The sequence below is a fragment of the Macrobrachium rosenbergii genome, chromosome 41 (assembly GCF_040412425.1).
Source record: "Macrobrachium rosenbergii isolate ZJJX-2024 chromosome 41, ASM4041242v1, whole genome shotgun sequence".
Lineage (NCBI taxonomy): Eukaryota > Metazoa > Arthropoda > Malacostraca > Decapoda > Palaemonidae > Macrobrachium > Macrobrachium rosenbergii.
In genome coordinates, this window is record NC_089781.1 from 81,200,991 (window position 1) to 81,225,647 (window position 24,657).

Below are 24,657 nucleotides of genomic sequence, written 5' to 3' on the forward strand. Positions count from 1 at the left end.
TGCTAAAGTATGCACTAGTCTCTGCAAGCTCCCAGGTTTATGCAGTGATGTTTGTTGCTCCACAAATGCACTGAAGGAGGAAAGGTATTCCTCAAGTACACAACTTCAAATAACGACGCAGTATGTTCCTAACGACGCAGTATGTTCCATAGATCCGTGAAAGGATGCAAAGTACTAGATAGGTACTGTACACAGTTCCACGTAACGACAAAGCATTTGAAATCCTCTACTGACGTCTCCACAAGGGCCATGCATAATCAATAATGGCCATTTTTACAGAGTGGTGTGTACATCTACATGCAGAAGAATTTGGGGGAGAGAATGCTTCTTGTTACATCAAGAAATCTCTTCGGATCTCTTAGGAGTACTTTTCTGCATTGACAGGGGCGTGCGCGATAGTATGCAGGAGTTAGCTAGTCTGTATGCCATGGGCGTGCTTAAAAAAAGAGAGCTTTGGTGTTCTTTTACTTCGAAAGGCATCACTCCGTCTCAGAGATCAGCTCTCCTCTTCTCCCCCTTGGACAAGACACACCTTTTTCCCCAGGCTATAGTACTGGACATCGCCTCTGACCTGCAGAAAAAGAACACTCAGGACCTGCTCTCCCAGTCTGCGAAACGCCCCAATGATCCTTCGACTCTTCCTCCCAGATCTTCGTCTCCGCTGCAACCTACTCCCTTTCGGAGCTCCCGTTCTAGAGCACATGCTAGAACAAGAACATATACCCGTTTCCCACAGTGTACCTTCAAGAAGTCATCTTCCAAGTCCTCCTCCAAGAAATGAGGTCATCGTCCTCCGTACTCAGGTAGGAGCGTGGCTCCTCCGCTTTTGGGAATGATGGGAACACAAGGGATCAGAACCCTGGATAGTGTCTGTCCTGAAGGAGGGCTACACTATCCCTTTTTTGAACAGACCTCTTCTGATCTTCAAACCTGTCGAATTGACATCTTACTCTCCAGGCTCAGAGAGATTTGCTGCTTTCTTGCTTAGAGGTCGAGTTTCTTGTTCAGAAAGAGGCTATGGAGGTAGTAGAGGACATTCATTCTCTGGGATTCTACAACAATCTCTTTGTAGTGCCCAAGTCATCGGGGGGCTGGAGACCCGTTTTGGACGTAAGTGCTCTAAATGTCTTTGTCAAAAAGACAACATTCAAGATGGAAACACACCAATCGGTCCTTGCATCCATTCACCAGGGAGAATAGATGGCGTCCATCGACATGCAGGACGCGTACTTTCACTTTCCAGTGCATCTGACTTCAAGAAAGTACCTCAGGTTTGTGTTTCAGGCCAAGGAGTTCCAATTTCAGGCTCTGTGCTTCAGTCCCTCGACGACACTACAAGTGTTCACCAGGGTATTGGCTCCTCTAGCGAAATGGCTTCATTTGATGGGATAAAGATATACCTTTATCTAGACGACTGATTACTACGTTCCCACTCGAAAGCTCAGTGTACAGAGGACACTCGCACAACTCTTCTCTTGGCCCAAGAATTTGGTCTTCTCATCAATCGGGACAAGTCTCTCCCAACACCTTCTCAGGAGATTCCTTTCTGTACAGGCAGTCCCCGGTTATTGGCGGGGTTACATTCCTGACAGTGTGACGACAACTGAAAATTGCCGCTAACCGAAAATTGGTGATAATAGTACTGATCCCCGGTTAGCGGTGCCGATAACCAGTTAGCAGTGCCGATAACTAGTGATCAGCACCACCAATAAGAGGCGATCAGTGGCGATAACCGGTTATCAGCGACAAAAATCTGGTTATCATCGTCGCTAGACAAGTGCCGTAAAACTGGATCGCCAGTAACCGAGGCTGCCGATAACCGGGGACTGCCTGTATTTAGGAATGACGATCAGCTCTCAGATTTTTTGGGGTTTCCCAGACCCGAAGAGAATAGAAAAGTGTCTTCAGACAGTGGAAGAATTTCTGAAACTAAACTTTTGCTCAGCCAATCAATGGATGAGTCTTCTAGGCACTCTCGTCCATGGAACAGTTCGTCACTCTGGGAAGACTGCACCTGAGATCTCTCCAATTCTTCCTCAGAGCCAGCTGGAACAGGAAAAAGTTCCCGGACTCGTTTGTGTTCCCGATAACGATGGAAATCAAGGAGGACCTTTGTTGGTGGAGTTCCAGGAAGACTATCAGAAGGAAAATCTCTTCAACCTCTGAACTCCAGCCTAGAGTTCTTGTCAGACGTGTCGAACCTAGGTTGGGGAGCTCTTTTGGGGTTAAAAGAAGTGTCAGGTACCTGGTCTCAGGAACAGCAAAACTGGCACATCAACATAAAAGAATTACAGGCTATATTTCTGGGCCTACAGTACTTTGCTTCAGAAATTTGGGAAGGACAGTAGCAGTGCATTCAGACAGCATGATGGCACTGGCGTACATCAAGAAACAAGGGGGAACCCACTCTTTCTCCTTGTACAAAGCGTCAAGGGGTCATCTTCCTTGGTTACACCAGAACGACACTCAAGTGACAATGTATTTTAACCAGGGGAGACTCAACGTTCTAGCGGACGAATTGAGCCATCTTAGACAGATCCTTCCCACAGAATGGACATTAGACCCATTAGTTTGTCTGGATCTGTGGAAGCCCTGGGGGAAACCTGTGATAGATTTTTTGCGTCATCCAGGAGTCACCGACTTCCTCTCTTCTGCTCACCAGTACCAGATCCCTTGGCATGGGCGACCGATGTAATGTTGCAGGTCTGGTCACACAAAGATTGGTATGCCTTTCCCCCATTCAAGTTAGTGAGACACGTCATCAACAAATTCCGGTCTCATCAAAACCTGTCCATGATCTTGATAGCCCCCTTCTGGCCAGCAAAAGAGTGGTTCCCGGATCTGCTAGAACTTCTTGTGGACTTCCTGAGACTGCTGCCACAGAAGCAACAACTTCTCAGGCAACCTCACTTCCGATGGTTCCACCAAAACCTGTCTTCTCTGGCCCTAACAGGATTCAAACTGTTAGGCGACTGCTCCAAAAGAAGGGCTTTTCAAGAGTGGCTGCAGATGCAATTGCGAAATGTAGAAGACAGTCATCAGATAACATCTACTAGGCTAAATGGTCCATCTTCAGGTCTTGGTGCCGACAAAATAATGTTTCCTCTTCTGATACCTCTGTAGCAGAAGTAGCGGACACTTTGCTGTTCCTACGCTTCACAAAAAGACTTTCCACCTCTACTATTGAAGGCTGCAGAGCTATGCTTAGCTCAGTCTTCTGCCATAAAGGAATGGACTTATCGTCTAACTAGGATTTGTCCGACCTTATTAAGTCCTTTGATACCGCAAAGCTTAAAGGAAAACCTTTGCTCTTCTGGAACTTAGACATGGCACTTAACTGGCTGGCCAGTTCAGGTTTTAAGCCCATGCAATCTATCACTTTAAGGGCTCTAACCAGGAGAAAACTTTTTCTGATCACCTTGGCCACTGCCAAGAGATCCAGTGAAATCCATACTTTGGACAGAAACATCAGATTTTCTCATGGGAATGCAGTTTGCTCCTTTTCCCTAGACTTTTCAGCTAAGAACAAATCACCATTGAATCCATGGCCTCGTTCTTTATGATCAAGAGCTTGTCTGAAGAAGAAAGAGTTCTCTGTCCAGTAAGGGCCCTTAAATTTTATCTTCACAGAACGAAGGACATTCGTGGCACTTCAAAGAATCTTTGGTGTTCTGTGAAATATCCCTCTAGACCCTTGTCTAAGAATGCCCTGGCATTTTTTCTCAGGAACTTGATTTCAGAAGCACATTCCATGGTGAGCGAAGACTCGCTCTCCTCTTACAAGGTAAAACCCCATGAGATAAGAGCAGTTGCTACGTCTTTGGTAATTTATCCCTCACGTCAATTGTGCAAGCAACGTTTTGGAAGTGCAAGTCGGTGTTTACATCGCATTACTTAAGGGATATCAAGACAATTTACGTGGCTGGCATGGTGTTAGGGGAGGGATCGTAGAAAGCAATGTCCTTTCTTTTATCTCTTTGCCTTGCTTAGGGTGTTGAGTGTTTTGGGGAGCCTGGGAGTACTATGTACTTGGAGTACCCTCCAGTCTTTTGGTTGTAATGGTTGGGTATTGGTGTTTTTAATTTGGTTTTTGATGGTTATGGTGACTATTTACTCTGGGCAGGGGCATTTTGTTATACTTTGCTAGCCCTTGGAAATTAGTCCATCGCTACAAAGCACCGACTGTTGTAGTAGGCCCTCAAGGCTTTACTGCCTCGCCACTACTGGATAAGATGAGCACCAACCAGTGGCAACATCTACCTGTAGCAGCTCTCTTATCAGGTAAGGTTCAACAACATTGATACAATATTAGTAAATTTCTATTCTCAAACTCATTACTATTAATAATGTTTTGGTGTAGATATGGCCAACATTCCCACCTCCATTCAGTGTGGGAATCAGCTATGTAATTACTGGGTAAGTTACTTATATAAAAATGACATTTTTATAATAAAGCTTCATATATACTTATCCAGTAATTATATGATTGGAGCCCACCCGCCTCCCCTCACTTGGACATAGGCCATAAACAAATTGAAGGTCTTTGCTATGTTGTACCTTCTCTTACACCCAAAAGTGGGCAGGGCACGTCGCCATAACCAAAACAGACTAGTATGACCTGCCATTTAAAAATTTTAAGCTGCCAGCTAAAAGAAACTAGTAGCTATGTAATTAATGGGTAAGTATATATGAAACTTTATTATAAAAATGTCATTTTTACTTTAAATACATTTTTTTCTTTTTCTGCCTAACATTTTTAATTGTTGTTGTTTTATTTGTCACTTCTGTAAGAACAAATCCTTTGGACAATTCTAAGTCTAGATATATTTAGGTAAATCTGGTCAGATTACACAAAAAAATTTTGACAAAGGTTCTATTTCTGGAGAGTGCGGTGAAATAGTCCATTCAGCACTTATTTCTAAATAGATACCAGAGAAAGCTAAATGAAATGCTGGAGTTACTACCCAGAGCGAGCTCCACTAGATGGAGTCGTATGGAAAAGGGTGAACTACAAAACAGAACCTTATCCTATAGAGATTCCCAATGTCAAAAGTTTACAAGCCCATGCACTATGAGGCTATGTTATCAAATGACCTTTAGCCCCCCGGCCAGTAATTTTTTTCAAAAATAGTTGCATCTAAAAAATTTATTTACATCTTTGATTTATTCATTTGTTTGCAAAATCAATTGTTGTTGCTCAGCCACATTTGAGGTAAGGTTGTACAGTATTATCTTGATGCTTTTTATGAAATGACAGAGCCAGGTACACAATATTTAAAGTATGTGAGAGTTTGCATTTCCCCCATGAAAAAATATTGCTTTATTTTGTGTATGAAGTACTCTCATATTGCATATTTTTTAATAGGGTGCTTACACATTGTATATTTTCTAATAGGGGGCTCACACGTTGTACGTTTTGCTTATGAGGGCTCACTCATCCATGTTTTGTTAACGAGAGCTAACACAGTGTGTTAATGAGGGGCTCACCCTGCCATGTTTTGTTTATGATGAGCTCACTCACTTCAGTTTTTTGTTGTTCTAATATTGCCATGTTTTTTTTTTTTTTTTCTCTCCTAATAATGGTTTCATTTCATCAAGGAGAAACTGTCTGCTTCTGTATATGTGCATAGTTCTTATTTTCATCATAGGTCAGTTTATTATGACCACTGAACTACATTTCTAGATTTTACTAGGCTTGCCTGAAGGATTTGGTCATAAATAAGAAGTAAAGTTAAAGAAATTGGATGGTTAAATAGCAAAGGGACTGTTGAAAAGTGGAAGGAAACAATTCAGCTGGGGCTGAAAGAAAGCCAAAGAAAACTTTTAGCCTTCTTATGTAGTGTGTCATGCCTTTCCTTGTACATTGTAAACAGTCTACTGTGATGGGGCATGTACTAGCAGTGTTACAAAAATAATTCATTGTACAAAGCAGTTTCAGTGAATCATTTGGTAGTGCTTTAGTTATAATTTTGAATTAGTAATGGAAGATGTGCAAGCTATGATGATCCGTTTGATATGTTCCAGACATTGCTACCATCTCAAATTTCCTGGATGATATGTGCTATTAAGTAGAGACAACCTTCAAGGAATAGCAAGATTTTACCATTATTTTTTATTTTTTACATATAGAAAATTGGTCCTTGAGCAGCTCAGTTATCTTTTGCAGAATGCTGGATGCTTTTCATTAAAAGCTTTAAAAAACAGATTTGCAATTTTTTTAACTAATTCTGCCAAAAAGTTTGCAATTAAAGATTGTGTGAATATCCCTTTAGTTAATTTTTAAAAACAACAAAATACAATAGTATAAGAAAAATTTAGAATACACTGTGTAAAGAAGATTGAGAAGTAATTTGCATAAGGAAGGCAGGGGACAACAGAATTTCCTCTTGGGAAGTTTCAGTATTCAGGAAAATCATCATAAAGTAAAAAATATACATCTTTATTGTTTTCTCAAAAAGTTTTTGAAAAGTTTCATCATTAGGGCAAAAAACAATGTAATTCAATCCTCTTGGTTATAAATTATTAATGGGAACTAACCCCTACATTGTATTTGATTTACTGGCATTTGGCTTATAAACAGATAGTAATATAAAATACAAAATTACTGCTCAGCTAATTTTAGAACAAGTGCTTAGGTAATCTCTATTTGAATGTACATATATTTTCTAGGATTAATGTTCTGAAAGTAATCCCAAATAGTTTTGAAGTCTAGCTTATCAAAGTGTGTGTGTTTAAGGCCAGTCAAAATTTATCCCTTTACATCCTTTGTTTTTGGAAAAATACAATACTTCTCTAAACTTAAACTTTAGTTATAAGATATTGGGTCTTTTAAAATACTAAGCTACATTCAACTGTTGAGGACATATTTAGATATTTACATTACATTGGAAAAAGTAATTGGTATGTTATCACAAAGCATCACAAAAGAATAGCTTGGAGGGAATGATTGTGGAGATATTTCTTATATGTTCATATGAATCACAGTCATACTACAGACTTCTGCTAAGCTGGGCAGAAAATCAGTGCCAAAATGCTGGTAAAAGTGAGCAAAGCAGTTGTTTAAAAGATGGGTGAGATCTTCCTTTTTTTATATGGGGAGCTTCTTGTCTTATGCGGAAAGCTCTTGCTTCTGTACTGGGATTTATCAATGCTGATGAATGTTGCATCAGATGAGATTTATGATAGCTAATGATGGGTTCCTATGTTTAATGTGTAATGTTAGTAGTAGTAGTAGTTAGTAGTAGTAGTAGTAGTAGTAGTAGTAGTAATGTTCTTTAACAAAAACTGCAGTTGCAGATATTATCATAATAGTTTGTGCTGTGCTTTCTCTTGTATATATTTGTCATTAAGTACAGGGGATACATGCCTAGGTGTACTGTGTGGTCAAGTGACATGTGGTTTGGGCTTTCATCAACGTAAGTGATTTTTTAGAATTATTAATTTCATATTTGTGTTGCAAATCAGTAAAATTTCATATTTTGACTTCTGTTGTTGTCTTTGGTATTAATTACTGTAGTAATTTTGCTTGCCTGGAACACAGATATTTCTTATTTTTGTGATGTGTATCCTTCCCCCTTCTTGAGATAGTTTTACAGGGAATTTAGCCGTAATCATGCCTCAGTCTGTTTGTGTGGGCAAGGTTGATAAGTTATGCTGCTCCTTCAGATTTGTTTGGTGTATGTGTGGGCTGGTGGTTAATTAATTATTCCATTATGATCAAAAGCAAGTGCATAAACTTTGTGCGTTCAGTGCCTCAGTTGGCGACTCCAACTTTTCCTTTATCTTATTGCTCTGCAGCAGTGACTGTCAAGACTTAGTCTCATCTGATGCAGCTTTCTCTTCTGCAATGCAGTCTTTGCAGTGCAGCCTTCTCATGTCAAGAGTGTTCAGGGTAAGAGATGTCAGCCATCATCAGCCTAAAACCCCTTGTCTTCTTGTCTTACAAAGCTTTCCCTCTCCAGATGATCTCTCCATTGCCCTTGAAAAGATATCTGAATTGCTTTGTTGCCTTTACCTTCCATCTACAGCTTCATTCTTCAAACTCTTCTGTTGCTTCTGCATGTGATTCCACATATTTCTTCCCCTTCATTGGAGATTCTTTGATTTGATGCCTCTTTCCAAGCTTGAAGATGGCTCCCTTTGTTCCTGGACTGGTTTTTGGGCCACAGTGTATTTGTCCATGGTTAAGTTAATCAGGGCTTGCTAACCTGTGTTTTATGGATGCTGCCTACTGTCTCAGTGCTTGTCTGTGACTCTTGCTGTGCTTCTGTGCTTTCTGCATAGTGCCCATATCTCTTGACTTCATTGGTTTCAATTGCTCCTGTACAATTGTATGTGCCATATGCTGAGTACCTACTATATTTGTTGTCTGTGGTCTTTTGGACTAACTCTGTGATCTTAAACTATTCTTTTATCTTAAGCACTCAGTTGCTTAGAAAAGCAGACTGTTGTTGTCAGCCATGACAGGACCTGTTTGCCAAGAGATTATTATTTATCTGGGATGATTCTTACCTATTGTTAAAAATGGCTTATATCTCCATTTTAGGAGATATGTTATCTTTAATGGTAGGTAAGTATCCAAATACCGTACCTGTAATAAATTTTGTTATGAAAATTTATATGTTAGTGCATTTTCAAGTAGTTTAATAAGACTACCAAGTCTTATTGAAACTCCTCTGCTAACCAGTTGCGCATTTGGGGATATGCCCATCAGCTTTGTTACTTTATCTTAGGATATCACTTATAGGTAAATAAAAGTACAGTAATCAAAACAGAACTAGCGGTGGTAGATGGACAAGCGACTCTATCTCCTTCATTATCACCTTGTTTCATATTATTCTTGAGTACATTGATGCCAGCATATAACCACTGTGAACATTCCTGGTTTCACAATTGTAAGCAATATTGGTTTGTGGTACATTGCAGTAGCAGGCCAGAATTCTATAAATTTTGGAACACTAACTCGCAAATTCATGAATTATATTGAATTATTAACTGGTGAATATAAATTTTAATTGAATTACTGTAATTTAACAAAATGTCATTTGGTATCTGATTGGATTGATATTGTAGCCAAAGAGCTGAAGAATCTTGCCTTTCCTTGTGTAGCTGGATGTTTCAGTAAAGTTTAGAGACTAGTTTTGTTTGTTTAATTTCTTCAGAAATTGTAACATTATTTCATGCATACAAACAATTATTTTCAATAGGGGTGCTTATTTAATCAAGAAGTTGGTCTGTATTTAATCAGGAAGTCGTGCTTTAGAAGACCTCAGAAAACTACTGTTTTGCTTCTTTTAACCAGTGATGGCATTCAGTTTGTGATCACTTGCAGTTTGTGTTATGAAACAAAATTGCTTATAAATATCAGAATATTTTTTAATTAAAGAAAATGATAAACCTGCAGTAACTGATTCCTATTGTTCCACACAAGACAACATCAGTGCAGTACAAACCTTTGGAAATTCATATATTTTTCATAACATTTAGATAAGGGATACTGTACATTATTAAAACAAAGATTTATTTAAATTTTTGTAACATTTAGTATAAACTGCTTTAATTTTAACTTAATGTAGATTGCAGACTTCCAGTTTTTGTCATCCACTTGGGAAGGGTAATGACCTGTCAGACGGGGGTGAGGGCAGTGGATCTCCGATTTTACAGGGGTTAGTGTTGCATGCTGATTTGTTGGGAGGCTTATCTTTTGGGTCACACATGGCATCCTCCACAATTATTTTACCCTCATATGTGGCACAGCTGACATTGCTCATAAGCCATCCTCCACCACAAGCTACAGAGCACATTGTTTGGTTGGTCAAAGTCCATCTTGATGTAAATACATAAGTTGGTAGATCTTTTCTCAAGTACAGATACCTGGGAATAAAGTAAATAATGTCAAACTAAATTTGGACTCTGCCCTTTTTCTTTAGCTTCTTACATACTAACATATACTTCTGAGTTAACCACACAAATATCTAGAGTGAAGACATTAACACTGCCCTTTTTCTTTAGGTTTATAAATACTAACACATGCTTCTGAGTTAACCACAAATATCTAGAGTGAAGGCATTAACACACACATCAGCAGAATTCAAGCTAAGTGTTTGTGTCCTTTAAGAATCAACACACAGTTCTGTACTATTCATTGTAGTCATGAAGCTACAAAGGAGTCAAGAGAGGCTATAGAAAGGTACTGTACTGGTGTTAATATCATAAAAAGAATGAGATCTTAGAAATGCTTACAAGGTGGATGAGTGGAATGGAGAAGATTTCAGTTGAAAATCTGTGTAAACAAAGCCAAACACATAGTAACGAAGGAAGTTAGAAAATTAAATTTGATGGTCATATGGACACTAGATAGGTGTAGGTGGGATACAGCGCTATATATTGTATTTAATAGATGTCATAGGAGGTATTTAGAATTCTAAAATGAAAAAAAAGCCTTAAAACACATGGATTGCAGGTCTCTTACTGTTTTAAGAGGGTAATATTAAAAAAAAAACCCTACATGAAGGAAAAAGAGACTGCTGGAATACTATATACTGAAGAGCAAAATTGTATTACTGACAAGGTCAGTGATCATCTATACAGCAGACTTGAGCACTTACAAAGAAAATGGAAGAGATTTTGAAGAAATGTGACTAGGAAATGTGAGACTCGTAGCTGAAGCACATGTGGGAAGATCATGCTACAAATGAAGCTGCTGAGAGATTTGGTGTCTCAAGACTGCATGAGACAAGTTTTCAAAAGATTGAGATGAATTGGGCATGTGTTGAGAAGGATAGAGAAGCAGTCAGTCAGAATTGTAGTAGGTATGGAAAGTAGCAGAACGACGACCAGTGGGAGGACCCAAATCATGGAGAGAGGGACCTAGACCAGATGGGAATTAAGGCAGAAAGTGGACAAGATTAAAAGAATGGAGAGAATCTGTTATGCTCTTAACCCTGCTATGGAAAAGCCAGACATAAAAATGTTTATGACAATGGTGATCAGTGGCAGCTATTGACTGACACTGAAATTGCAAATAATACAATTCAGATCTTTTTAAATTCCCAATATGTTGATATTTAAAATTTATCTTACCTTTTAAAGAGATTACGTATTCTTTTGAAGAAATCTCGAAAGCCTTTAGATGTACTAGGAGCCTCTGTGGTAGTAGTTGCTATTGTTGGCGTCGTTGTAGCGGATTCAATTGCATTTGCTGGTTTATTCGCACAGTTTCCATTTACACAGAACTAAAAAGTCAAATAATATGAATTAGGTTAGTATTTCAAGTCTATGTACAGTAATTTTTTTAAAAGTTTTGAATAAAAGACTTTTCTGTCATTAACAAATAAAATTCATTAAACTGAAATATACTTATCAAACTGGAACAAACCGTAGTCATGCTATTAAGCTAATGAGCCATCAGCATGCAGTATGATGCAACTATCTTGCTGAGAACAAATATTAAACCGAAGCCTTAATATACGTTCTTTGTTGCGGGAGTACAGTTGACCCCTGGGATTCGTGGGGGATAGGTACCACAGACCCCCACAAATTGCTAAAATCCGTGAATACTCAACACCCCTCTAAAAATGCTAATAACTGTCTATCTTAATAGTTCAAACATCAAAGACCCTCTTCTAAAAATGCTTATAACTGACGGTTTTAATAGTTTTACCACAAAAATGCATTTAGTCATGAAAATGTGAAAATACAGTACTGTAATCGGTTAATATTTATGAAAAGTTCCGCAAATACAGTTGACCCTTGTTAAGATGGACTAGTAGGGGGGCCAGGGCGTCCGTCTTAGCTGATAGTCCAGTTTAACTGGTGATATCTATATATATACTTATAAATACCTATAAATATACTGTATTTCATTATTTTTATAAAGAGTAGGGATAATAAACCAATGTAGAAACATTTGAATTGAAGCTCATGGTAAAAGATGAAAAGTGAAGAATAAAACATGATAAAAATCATAGAATTTAGCTGCATATGTAGATGCCTAGGCCGAAACATAAACTCATAACTGTTAAGTAAAATGAAATGGAGTCTCCTAAATAAAGAGTATGATTTTTTTCCTTTTTTCATGTTTTTTTTATTTTATTTATCCATTATAGTTTAGTTTTATGATATTAACCCTTAAACGCCGAGCCTCTATTTACAAAAGCGTCTCCCGTATGCCGGCGGCGTTCGGGAGTGGGTGCCGAAGCGGAAAAAAAGTTTTTTTCAAAAAATCACAACACTCTTAGTTTTCAAGATTAAGAGTTCATTTTTGGCTCCTTTTTTTTTCATTGCCTGAAGTTTAGTATGCAACCATCAGAAATGAAAAAAATATCATTATCATATATAAATATTGGAATATATGACCGCAAAAAAAAATTTCATATATAATTGTATACAAATCGCGCTGTGAGCAAAACGGTTAAAGGTAATGAGTTATTTTTTTTCGTTGTATTGTACACTAAATTACGATGATTTTGGTATAGAACAAATTGTAAAACGATCAAAGCAACACAGAAAATATTATCACAAAATGATGCATGAATTCATAATACGCGGACATAAAAAAAAGTTTTTTTTTTTCAAATATTCACCATAAATCGAAATATTGTGCTAAAGACTTCCCGTTTGTTGCAAAATGAAGGTAATTGATTGAATATTACTAGACTGTAAGTGTTTTAGCTTACAATTGCAGTTTTGTACCATTTTGGTCGAGTTAAAGTTGACTGAAGGTCGAATTTTTTCTATTTATTGTGATTTATATGAAAATATTTCAAAATTGATAAAAGCTACAACCATGAGTTATTTTTTGTTGTATTCTACATGAAATTGCGCACATTTTCATATATAAAACTTTATGTAATGCCTAATAGAAAACGGTGTGAAAATTACAACAAGGTGACTAAAGAAATTCTGAGATTTTCAGCCGAGCTACCGTGCGCGGAGGTAAGGAAAAAGTTTTTTTCAAAAATTCACCATAAATCGAAATATTGTGCTAGAGACTTCCCGTTTGTTGCAAAATGAAGTTAACTGATTGAATGTTACTAGAATGTAAGAGTTTTAGCTTACAATTGCATTTTATGACCATTTCGGTTGAGTCAAAGTTGACCAAAGGTTGAAATTTTGGCACATTGTGATTTATATGAAAATATGTCAAAATTGATAAAACTACAACCATAAGTTATTTTTTGTTGTATTTTACATGAAATTGTGCACATTTTCATATATAAAACTTTATGTAAAGGCTAATAGAAAACAGTGCAAAAATTACGACAAAGTGACTAAAGAATTTCTGAGATTTTCAGCAGAGTTAGCTGATGCTTTCTTTTGGGATAAGAAAGAAATTCGCGCATGCGCAGCTGGGTCATGCTTGTAAACAAAACAACAGCGTGATCCGTGAACTCCCAGCATCCCTCAAGGCGTGTGATTTAAAATTTTTCACAAACAAGGCCTGTAAGTATTTTTCCGCGAATATTTAAAAAAACTTTTTGTAGTCGACATATTTTACGTCCACTTGGCACCCGACAGACAATTTTTGTCAATGTAAAGTACGTCCAGTCGGCGTTTAAGGGGTAACAACACGCTAGCATGTCTGCTGCCGCCTGACGCTCTTCCAAAGACATTTATAAGGACTTCACTTGCTTATATATTATGATATTAATTTAGCGGTTAATTATAACATTTTGTTTTGCAAGCTTTCTCAAAATTTCATTTTCTTTTGGTTTGACCAATTAAATACCGAATGAAAATGTGCAAATTTAGGTAGCGATCGGTATGTCCTTGGTGCTATTTTGCCCTGCCGTAATTTATAAGTTTTCATGCTTTTGTGTGTAAAATTTATATGAAAAATGCATTACAGTGTACTGTACTGTATTTTTGTTTTTGTACATAAATATGATACAAAGACAATATGTATGTCCATTTGCGTGATCAAGAAAAATAGAGGTTCAGTTGCGCTGGTTTTATGAATACGTATGGCAGTCATGCTAGCATATTGCTGCTGCCTGACGCTCTTCCAAAAAATGCATTTACAAAGACTTCCTGTGGTTATATAATATTAATTTGCAGTTAATTATAATATTTTGTTAATAAAACTTCAGTCTTTTCCAAGGTTTCTTAAAGTTTCATTTACTTGTGGTTTGACCAAAGAAATATCGAATTAAAATACTGTACTGTATGCATGACACACATCCAAAAATATACATTTACATTACATAGAGTACTATACAAAGACTTCACATGCTTACTATAGAGTACAGTACAGTATTTTATGTCCGTTGGTAGTTACGGTAACTCACTTTTTTATAATGAAACTTCAGTCTTTTGAAAGGTTTCTTAAAGTTTTGTTTTCTTGTTGTTGACCAATTAAATATTGAGTGAAAAGGTGCAAATTTAGCAATCACTGTGTCATGGCCAATATTTTACCTTATTTAAAGATTATATTTACGCCACGGTCTTTTAAATGTACAGTGTACTACTACAGCACAGTACTGTATGTACTGGATGCAGATTAGGAGGGCAGCATGTAGCCTAATTTTTTATTTATAACAAATGCCCTGCCTCGCTTAAGCTAATGCTTTTCTTTCAGGTGAGACAAACACTGAAATCGGCCATGCCCTTGGACTTAGGAGAACTACTGTTCAGTCTATAGTCAAGGATAAGGAACATATTGTACATCACATGAAAGGTGGTGCTTCAATGATGGCTGTTATTCATGGTGCTGCTACTAGATTAGGCAAGCAACATAACCCCAACCTTGTGGAGATGGAGGAGTTATTGATGGTCTGGCTCGAAGACCAAAACCAAAGTAACGTTCCAGTGAGCCTTGGTATTATGCAGAAGAAAGGGGAAGGTAGTGGAAGTGAGCCATTTGTAGCCAGCAGAGGCTGGTTTAATCGCTTCAAGGTTTGTGCAAATTTGCATACCTTAAGTTGCAGGGTGAGGCTGCTAGTGCAGACGAGGAAGCAGCACAAGGATTTCCTAGTTGTCTCGCTGAAATCATCAGGGATGGAGGCTATACTGCTGACCAAGTTTTCAGTGTGGACGAGGCAGGCTTATTTTGGAAACGTATGCCTAGCCATACGTACATATCCAAGGGGGAGAAGACAGCACCAGGCCATAAAGTCAGTAAGGAGAGACTGACTTTACTTCTTTGGAGCAATGCCATTGGTGACTTCATGCTGAAGCCCATGTTAGTGTATCTGGCTGAAAATCTAAGGGCACTTAAGGGAATTTTCAAGCCTCAACTCCCTGTCATTTGGAAGGCTAACAAGAAAGCCTGGGTCACTGTTGCTATCTTCGAGGAATGGTTTAATGATCACTTTATGCCAGCAGTTAAGAAGTATTTGGAGAAGAAGGGTCTGGGATTTAAAGTCCTGTTGGTGTTGGACCAGCCCCTGGTCACCCTACTAATTTGGGTGAGATTTATCCCGAAGTGAAGGTAGTCTACCTTCCACCAAACACTACATCACTTCTACAGCCGATGGACCAGGGAGTCATTGCTAACTTCAAGCCTTACTACATCAGGAGGACATTTTGCCATGTCCTCAAGGTCACTGAAAATAGCAGTGACAAGTTGTATGTCAAACGAGTCTGGAAGGGCTACAGTGTTTTAGATGCTATAAAAAACATTGAGTCTTCTTGGAACAAGGTCCAGAAATCCAATTTGAATGGGGGCTGGAAGAAGCTATGTCCAAATTTTGTGATGGACTTTATGGGCTTTGAGGAGGGAGAGAATCTTGATATTGTGAGAAAGAGCATTTTTCACGATAGCTGGAAGCTTAATTTGGAGGTGGAAGCTGAGGATGTGAACGAGCTGCTGGAATCCCATGGAGAAGAGTTGTCAGCAGAGGACTTCATTGAGCTAGAGAAGCAGATGATCGAGGAGGAGGAAGAGGCAGCCCCAAAGCCCAGGGCACTGTGTTACAGCCTTGTCACAAGCTTTGGCCTACTTTGAGCAAGGGCTGGTAATGATCGAGGAACAGGGCCCTAGTGTGGAAAGGTTCACGAAGTTTCAAAGAGTAATTCAGGATGCTCTAACCTTTTACAAGGAGACTGTAAGGGAGAAGCAGATGAAAAGAAACATCCAATCTAAACTAGAGATTTTCAGCCTGAAGAGAAAGTCTCTAGTACCACCTGCAACTCTTAACCCAGGTACGGAAGTCTTCACTTTTTATTTTACCACTGTACAGGAAGTAAATACTGTATAGTATTGTATTATGTACTGTAAAATGTTTGGTAATTGTAATAAATTTTATACTGTACTGTACAGTATGCAGTACATTATTAATCACCCAATCATTTTTATAATTTTTTTATCGCAGAAGAAAAGTCCTATCCTGATTCCACTGCACCTGACAGTAAAATTACCTCCACCAACCTCTCCTGGTAAGGAATTATTTTTTTTATTTGTTTTATTGTACAGTACAGTACATATGTAAATTGTTTTACACTGTAAAGTGCTGTACATTTACAGTATACTCTTGTACTGTATGTTACTATATACTGTATTTATGTAGTACTGTTGCGTAACCTAATTTTTTTCATTATCATTCCAGGATTGAGCCACCACCTTGCAAGTGATGACCCTCCACTGATAGACCCACCAGCCTCTCCAGCTGTATCTTGTAAGGAATTCTTTTTTTTTATTTGTTTTACTGCAGTACATATGTACCTGTAAATTGTTTTATACTGTAAAGTACTGTACAGTACTGTTACATAACCTAATTTTTTTCATCATCATTCCAGGATCAAGCCACGATGACCCTCCACCATCTTTACTAAATGACTCCCCACCCTCTCCAGCTCTGATTGGTAAGGAATTCTCCTTTTTATTATTTGTTTTACTGTAGTACGTACGTAAATTGTTTTATACTGTAAAGTACTGTTGCATAACCTAATTTTTTTCATTCATCATCATTCCAGGATCCAGCCACGTTGATCCTCCACCAGCCTCTCCAGCTCTATTTGGTAAGGAATTCTCCTTTTTTTCATTTGTTTCACTGTAGTACATATGTACAATACTGTTGCATAGCCTAATTTTTTTCATTAAGCCACCACCTTACAAGTGATGACCCTCCACCAGCAGTAGACTCACCAGCCTCTCCAGCTCAATCTAGTAAGGAAGTCTTTTTTTTTTTTTTATTTGTTTTACTGTATGGTATATACATATGTAAATTGTTTTACTGTAGTACAGTTATACTGTATAGTACAGTATATACCATACCGTACTGTTTCATAACCTAATTATTTTTTATCGTCATTCCAGAATTGAGCCTGTGTTTACAGATGACCCAGATTCCCATGAAGAAACTTTTGAAGGTTTCCTCCCACTCGTCAACTGAACCCTCTTCAGCTGCAACAGGTACTGTACAGTAGAGTAGTAATGCAGTATGGAATTCTTCACTTTTTTTTTTTAATGGTTTTATTAATTGTTAAAAATTTTAGAAAAAACAAGTGTACTACAGCAGTACTGTACTGTACAGATTGTATCATTATTCCAGATCCAGAAGTTATCCCCTCCTCCCAGGCCAACCCACCCTCTACTGCTGCATCAGATACAGTGATCCCATCCTCAAACCCCAACTCACCCTCTCAATGTCCACCAGGTAAGGAATTCTTCATTTTTATTTACCGTGCATACTGTACTGTACTTTATTTTTAAGTCAGGCAGTCCCCGGTTTACGACGGTTCCGGCTTACGACGTTCCGAGGTTACGACGCTTTTCAAATATATTCATCAGAAATTATTTCCGGCTTACGACGCATGTTCATAAGTTTACGACGCCGTGACGCTGATCCGACGGAAGAAATATGGCCCCAAAACGGCAGAATAATCATAATTTGAAGGTTTTTTGATGTAAAACTCAATAATAATGCAGTTTACATCGTCTTCAATGCACCCAGAGCATTAAAGTAAAGGGTTTCTTATGATTTTTGACGATTTTCCGGCTTACGACTTGATTTTCGGGTTTGACATGACGTAAGAATGGAACCCCCGTCAGAAACCGGGGGACCGCCTGTATACAGTACTACTGTACACATTTTTTAACTGTATTTATTACAGTACATTTACAAGCACATACAGTACTCTACTGAACTTAAAGTACTGTATTGAATCATTTTTATCTTATCATTCCAGACTCCCAGGAAGATTCCACTTCAGTCAGTTTCCAGGGGACATGTAGCATGAAAATTTACAAAAAAAAAAAAAAAGGAAACATTCACTTTTTTTTTATCTGGTATACAGTGTATGCTGCTGTACAGATACATGGTACAGTATTTAACAAAATTATATTTTTACTTCAGTACAGTATATACTGTATGTACTTTATTACTGTACATATATTGTGTACATTACTGTACATATACACTACTGTGTACATTACTGTACTGCACAGTACTAATTTTAATATTTTCATTACAGGCTATGTACCTGCTGTATACAATTCATCAGCAACTACAGTGTACAGTACTGTACCGCACTGGATAAGTGTTAAGTACTACTGTACTGTACCCCAAATGCACATCTCCATCTTCCACAACCAAGTATATCTTTCAAAATCACTGAAACTAGGTAAGGAATTCTTCACTTTTTTCATTTTTGTACATTTTATATTGTTTTATAAAATACTTTCCCATATAGTTGCATAGAGGATTGTACAGTAGTACAGTATATTGTGTATAGTATACTGTACAGTATTATTACATAGTAAATTTTTACATTCCAGAATCCCCTGAAAAATGGCCACACCAACATTTTACTGTAAATACAGTGTGTACTTTACTGTACAGGGGTTATGAAGCACAATTATTTCAAAACAAGAAGTAAGGAAATACTGTACAGTATTCACTTTTTTTCACGTTGTATACCGTTGGATTACAGTACTGTACTACAGTACTATACAGTAACAACATGGAATGAAGATATGTACGTCTTGTAAAGGACACCCAAAAGATTGTAAGGTTAGACTTTCATCATTTTACAGTACAGTATGTTGTACTATAAAGCACTAAAAGTAAATCTTATATATAAAATATAGTTTTCATTATGATGCCGATAACCAGTCGTTGGCGCCGTATGATTTTCTCAGAGCCCGTAGGCTTTATTTTTGGTTATCGTCGTGCCGCTTAGAACAGAACCCTGCCGACAACTGGGAACTGCCTGTATAGACAGTACTAGAGATTCTTTCCTCATTCCTGCAGCCCCAGCTGCATTGCTTTCTGGCATTTACTTTTCATCCTTCCTTTGATCTCTTCCCATTTACTATTTAACTTGCTCTAATTTGCATCTCAAGCTATTCCATAAAATAGTAATAATACTATTAGCTTTTTTTTTTGCCCTGGCCTTGAAGGAAAGGCCTGTGGTAGGTTTAAGGCCTCAATAGAAACTTATCCTCTGCTCTCATCATTATTCATGTTTGTTCCTTTTATGTAGCATTATCAGCAAGCTGGAAACCAGTTGGAAACTTGGTAACAAGTAGTTAATAACAAGTAGTTAATGAGGTAGGAATGAAGGTTAAGTTGGGGGGGTTATTCCTCAATTGCTAATCTTTGAGCTACCATAGAGAACAGATGTGCTGTGCTTTTCTGTCCTGACTGGTAGTTGAACTTTGATCTCTTATTGCCATTCCTTTCTGTTTCTTATGTCTTTCTGTTGCCTTCTTGTTTTTTATGCAAATGGAGAAAAAACATGAACTTTGTTGTATTAGGGACATTGCTACCCTCAAGGGTGGTTCATAGTCTGCTGCTGTATTGACTCCCCCTCTGTAGTTAGGGATTACAGCAAGGAAATTTCCTGTAATAGACTTCTCCTAGCTAGAATTCTTGTAATTTGCAGAGGACGCAGCAGCTTCTGGAGAACGTTTTTCATCAGCAGCTGTGTTGTTCCCTTAATCATATACTGACACTGACATTCTGGGTGCCTGTAAGGCTTTGTTGTTATGGGAATACCTGTGGAAGTTTGGCCCACCATGTGAACGAGGTATTCCTTCTTTCATGGCTAGCCTTTTCCAGAGGTTATACCTGATGGCCTACAGTTGTGTCAACAACTGCCATGGAAGGGAATCTTCCTGTTGCAGAAGTCTTTCCTATACTGATCCTCTGATGGGTGTGACTTAGTCTTAGGTTCCAGCCTAGACCAGTCCTGTGGTATGTAAGGTGAGTGAGGCTAGCAAAGGGAAGGGTAGAAGAGCTGTAGCAATCTTCTTCTTAGGCAGGAGAAGAGGAAGGGGAAGTGTAATGCTTTAATTAAGATGTCTTGGTAGTCTTCTTCCGTGCGCTCTCGCTGCCCAAGGGAGGGTGGGGGTGCACGATCATCTAGTATGATTGCCCTACCTAAGGAACAGCAGGTGCTGTCCCACTCATCACTTGGACTCAAGATCTTGTTTTTCTGTAAGCACTTGGGCTTACGTCAGCTCAAGGCTGCATGACTTGCTAGTTTTACCTGACCATAATTGGATGGTTACAGAAAGGCAGGTGAGTGAGACAATTCTTCTCACCACAACTTTTTTGGGGTCACAAAGAGGGTTTTATACAATGTGCTTGCTTGTCATGGGCCTAGTCTATGGCTCAAGCTCACACTGGCGGCAGGGAAGGTTTTTCCTTTTCAGTCTTTTCTGGTTGGATATTGGAGAGAATCTGCACCATTTCCAAGCGTGAGACATTCACACTAGCTAGTGCATGTGCCATCTGAGCGCACATGGTGATTTCTTTGAGCTCTTTCGCTTTTTTTGATGCAATGCTTCTTGTGCAGGTTGGGAAGAGCAGTGTGAAGATTCATTCCTCTTCTCTGTCTTCTTCCTAGTTGCCACCAAGTCTGGAAGCAAAGGGCAGTGGTGTCTAAAGTCAGAACAGGGTTCTGACAACAGCTCTGCTGTCTTGTACTTTTTCTTTGACAAGAGACTTGTCTGGTTGTGTATGGGACCAGGTTCATCTGGTTGTGTATGGGACCAGGTATGCCCCAGGGAGCAGAGCTCTAGCATGATACTTTTTGTAGCCGAGGGAGGATCAGCTCATGGGTTACTGGACAGTCCTACTCCTTTGGATCCCTTGTAAGCCTTGCAGGAGCAGCAATTTGAAAGTTATTTCACTCATTTATAGTAGAATAACCTGGGGGAGGCAACTGCAGCTTTGCACTGGCTTACGGTCTTGTATATGGAGTTGATCTTTCAATACACTCCAGAGATGTGACCCTCAGTCTGACTGATGTAGTCATAGTTTGCATGTGGTGTTTTGGAGTAGGCTAACGCCCTGATCTGCAGGTTCGGAAGTGCCTTTGCCTCCATTGGATCGTGGAAACTCCTTCCTGCAGTTTGTATTCTAGAAGAGGTTCTTTTGTACTGGAGGTGGCAGAGGTGACCCCTTTGGTGCTGTAATTAGCCTATGGTTGGACTTTTCATTCTCCCATTTTAGGGGTTACATCAGGAAGATTTAGTATCTTTGACGCAGTAGTTTTGGCTGTGTTGGAGACAGTTTGTATGATGTTCCACTAAACTTTTTGATTGGCTTATGGTTAATGCACTAACAATCTGTCTTGTTTAGGAATGAGATGGCAATTTTGAGAGGTTATGAATGTCAAAAGGGAGGGCTTTGTCCTTACTGGCAATCCTGAGTGCTGTCTACTGGAAGATCGATCTCTCTCTCTCTCTCTCTCTCTCTTTTTTTTTGAGGCATCTCTGGCTTTATAGAGGGATGAATAAATTTGTTTTTATTTAGCATTTCCCAACGTTTTGAGAGAGAGAGAGAGAGAGAGAGAGAGAGTGTAATTGTCGTAAGTGAGTGCTTCGGTTGTTGGAAGAGGGATGAGGTCGTTAGTTTGTTTACGGCGCTGTCTGTCTGTGGAATATGTGTGAGGATTTTTTCGGTTTTGAAGGAGTTTTTTTCAGTCTTGAGCAGAGTTCTGTGCAAGGCGGATATTGGTGGTAGATTGTTGTATGTTCCGTGAGTCGAGTGTTTTCTGTTGGATGTTATTGTTGTCTGTGCATGTGTCTCTTTCTTTTGCTGGTTTTTGGTTGGAAGTCTGTTTTCCGGGTTTGTTTGTGTAATTTTGTCTACTGTGTTGGCGACCGTGGACATCCTCAACCATCTCCCAGCAACCGAGGATCATAGTGAGTATTGTATGTGGTTATATGTTCAGTGTATCTGTGTTGTGTATTTTTTTGTGTTTTAAAATCCCGCCACATAATATTTGGCGCCCAACGTGGGGCAGCTGGTATTTCAGCTGCAATTGAGGTTGGTGGCTGGTAGTGTGACTGAAGAGAAGGATGGAAGAGGAACTAGTGAGGTTGAGAGAGGAGAATACGTGGTTGAGGGGTGAGAATGAGAGATTGAGGAGTCAGTTGGAGGAGATGGGGGAATGCTAAGAAGTGCAAAAAGAAGAAATGAAAGGGGAGATGAAAGAGTCAGAAGAGAGAATGGAAGAGAGGGTGGATAAAAAGTTGGAGGAATGATGAAAAGTGTGGAAGAAATGATGAAAGGTATGTTCAAGGGTGTTTTTGGAGAAGGGGCTGTTGGAGGCAGGTTCTCTGGAACGTGTGAAGGGGCAAGAGAGAAAGAAAAGGAGGAAGAAGTGAATGGAAGCATGAGTGATGAAAGTGATATGGGAATAGGAAGTAAGAAACGAGGGAATGAGAGGCAGGGTAAGGAAAAGGGGAATGAAAAGCAAGGGAAGGAACAGAGGGAAAGTAAGGATAAGTCAGGGGAAGAAAAAGGGAAGAAGGGAAAGGGAAAGGAAACTGGTAAGAAGGGTAAGGAAGTGGGAAAGGCAGGAAAGAAGGGAGAGGGTGAAGGCAGTAGTGATAGTGAGGTGGATGGAGGTGAGTGGATAAAAGTGGATAAAAAAAGAGGGGAAGAAGAGTGTAATGAGTAAGATGAATGTAAGTGCAGAAGTGGACTCTTTGTATTCGGAAGAGGGTATGAAAGGACAGAGCGAAAGTAGCGAAAGTGAGAGTGAAAGTGAGAAAGAAGTGAGAAAGGCTATGTATGTGAGGGAGGTACCCGGTGTGAAAAGTATAATGAGTATGGAAGTAGGGATGTGCATGATTTCTTTAGGGAGTATGAAAGGTTTTGTCAGGATAAGTATGGGGAAAGTAAGAGAGTGTGGGCACGAGAATTAGGAGAGTATTTGACTGGGTTTTACTTGATATGTATAGGGTTATTATGAGTGTGGGGATGTTGAGTATGACAAGGTGAAAGCTAGACTAGTTGAGCAAGCGAGGCGTATGAAAGCGAGTGTTAAGTATAAGAGGAAGAATGAATTTGATGAGGCAAGAATGAAAGCTGGGAAACCTTGTCACTGTATGCTTGTAGGCTGGAGACGTTGGCAAGGAAGAAGTTTGGGGATGATGGGATAGATGAATGTAAGGAGTTAGTACGGAAGTTGTTAGGGACAGTGCCAGATGGAGTTAGAGAATTTGTGAACTTGAAGCGGAAGGAGAAGAAAAGATGGACGAATGAAAGGTTGACTTGGGGAGAAATTTTGGAAATTGTAGAAGATTATGAGCTTGACAGGGTTATAAAAGAGAGCAGAAGTGTAAGTGTAAGGGCTGGGGTAGATGAGAGGGTACCAGAGTTCGGAAGCTTTAGGGATGCAGTGTTGAGGGGCCCAATGAGAATGGCCGATAGTGTAATAGATAGGAGTGTAAGAGCAAGTAATGTGGAGGTGCCAGGGAGGACGAATGATGGGTTTGTAAGGGAACAACGGGTTGGACGGGTTAGGGATAGTAGTGTACAAAGGGGAAGGTCGATGAGTGGAAGTCGAGCGAAGTGTTTTAGATGTGGAAAGGAAGGACATACAAAGAATGAGTGTAGGTGGGCTTTAGGAGCGTGTTTCGGGTGTGGGCAACCGGGACATTTGGTAAGGAGTGTACGAAAGATAGGGGTTAAATGCTACAGGTGCGGACAGGTGGGTCATATTGCTAATGGTTGTAGGGGTACCGAGTGAATGTAATATGTGGCAACTGTGGTAAGAATGGGCATTATGCGAGAATGTGTTCAGAACCGAGAGCGAAAGTGTGTCGAATGTGGAATGGAAGGGCATGTATCAAGTGTATGTAGACGAAAGAGGGTGACTGTGACAGCGAATTGGGAAACTGAGTGTGAAGGGGGTTCAAATGGGTGGGTCCTCCAGGATGCAAGCGGTGCGTGTGATGCATGTACGTGAGGGGTTGTTGCATGAGGATCAGCAGTTTGTTTTGATAGAGTATGGTAGGAAACGTAAGAAAGGGAAGAACGTAAGTAAACTGAATGGTCGTAAGTTGTGTGATAGGTGTGAGTGCCAAAGTGAAAATGAGTGGTAAAGCGTGTAATACGGATGAATGGGATGGTATGAATAGAACGTATAGCATATGCGGGTTTGATATAACTGAGTTGACTGAACGTGTAGGGGTGAGTGAACGGTTGGAGGTGAGCGAAAGTGTAAGAGTAAGAGAGCGTAGCAGTGATAGACGAGTGATTGAAAGCATGAATGAATCGTTGCAAGAATTGGAAAGGTCAATGAGCGAATGGGATGGGTTAGTTGAAGAATTGGGGAGGTATTTGGGAACGAGTTAGAGGGTATAGATGAGATTGTGGATGAAATTGAGAGTGGTAATAGTGAAGAAGATAGCGTGAATCTGAGAGAGAATGGAGGAGAAGATGTGAGTTTGAATGTTGCTAGAAGAGAAAATGA

General features: G+C 39.2%; 2 protein-coding genes across 2 annotated transcripts in view; one reads left to right on the forward strand and one right to left on the reverse strand.

Moving 5' to 3' along the window:
* Nucleotides 1-6,423: 6,423 nt before the first annotated feature.
* LOC136826924 (A disintegrin and metalloproteinase with thrombospondin motifs adt-2-like) overlaps nt 6,424-24,657 on the reverse strand; it is a 282,157-nt gene continuing 263,923 nt past the window's right edge. The window contains exons 12-13 of the mRNA XM_067084499.1: nt 11,083-11,234; nt 6,424-9,873 (exon numbers count right to left, since the gene is read on the reverse strand). Coding sequence (XP_066940600.1) covers nt 9,597-9,873; nt 11,083-11,234 — 429 coding nt within the window. The 3' untranslated portion in view covers nt 6,424-9,596. The remainder of the gene's footprint in view (nt 9,874-11,082; nt 11,235-24,657) is intronic.
* Nucleotides 17,038-18,935, forward strand: LOC136826927 (uncharacterized). Its single transcript, XM_067084504.1, has 5 exons — nt 17,038-17,107; nt 17,258-17,353; nt 17,493-17,597; nt 18,415-18,564; nt 18,719-18,935. Exons 2-5 carry the CDS (start codon nt 17,278-17,280, stop codon nt 18,817-18,819), a joined length of 432 nt encoding a protein of 143 aa, XP_066940605.1. The 5' UTR covers nt 17,038-17,107; nt 17,258-17,277; the 3' UTR covers nt 18,820-18,935.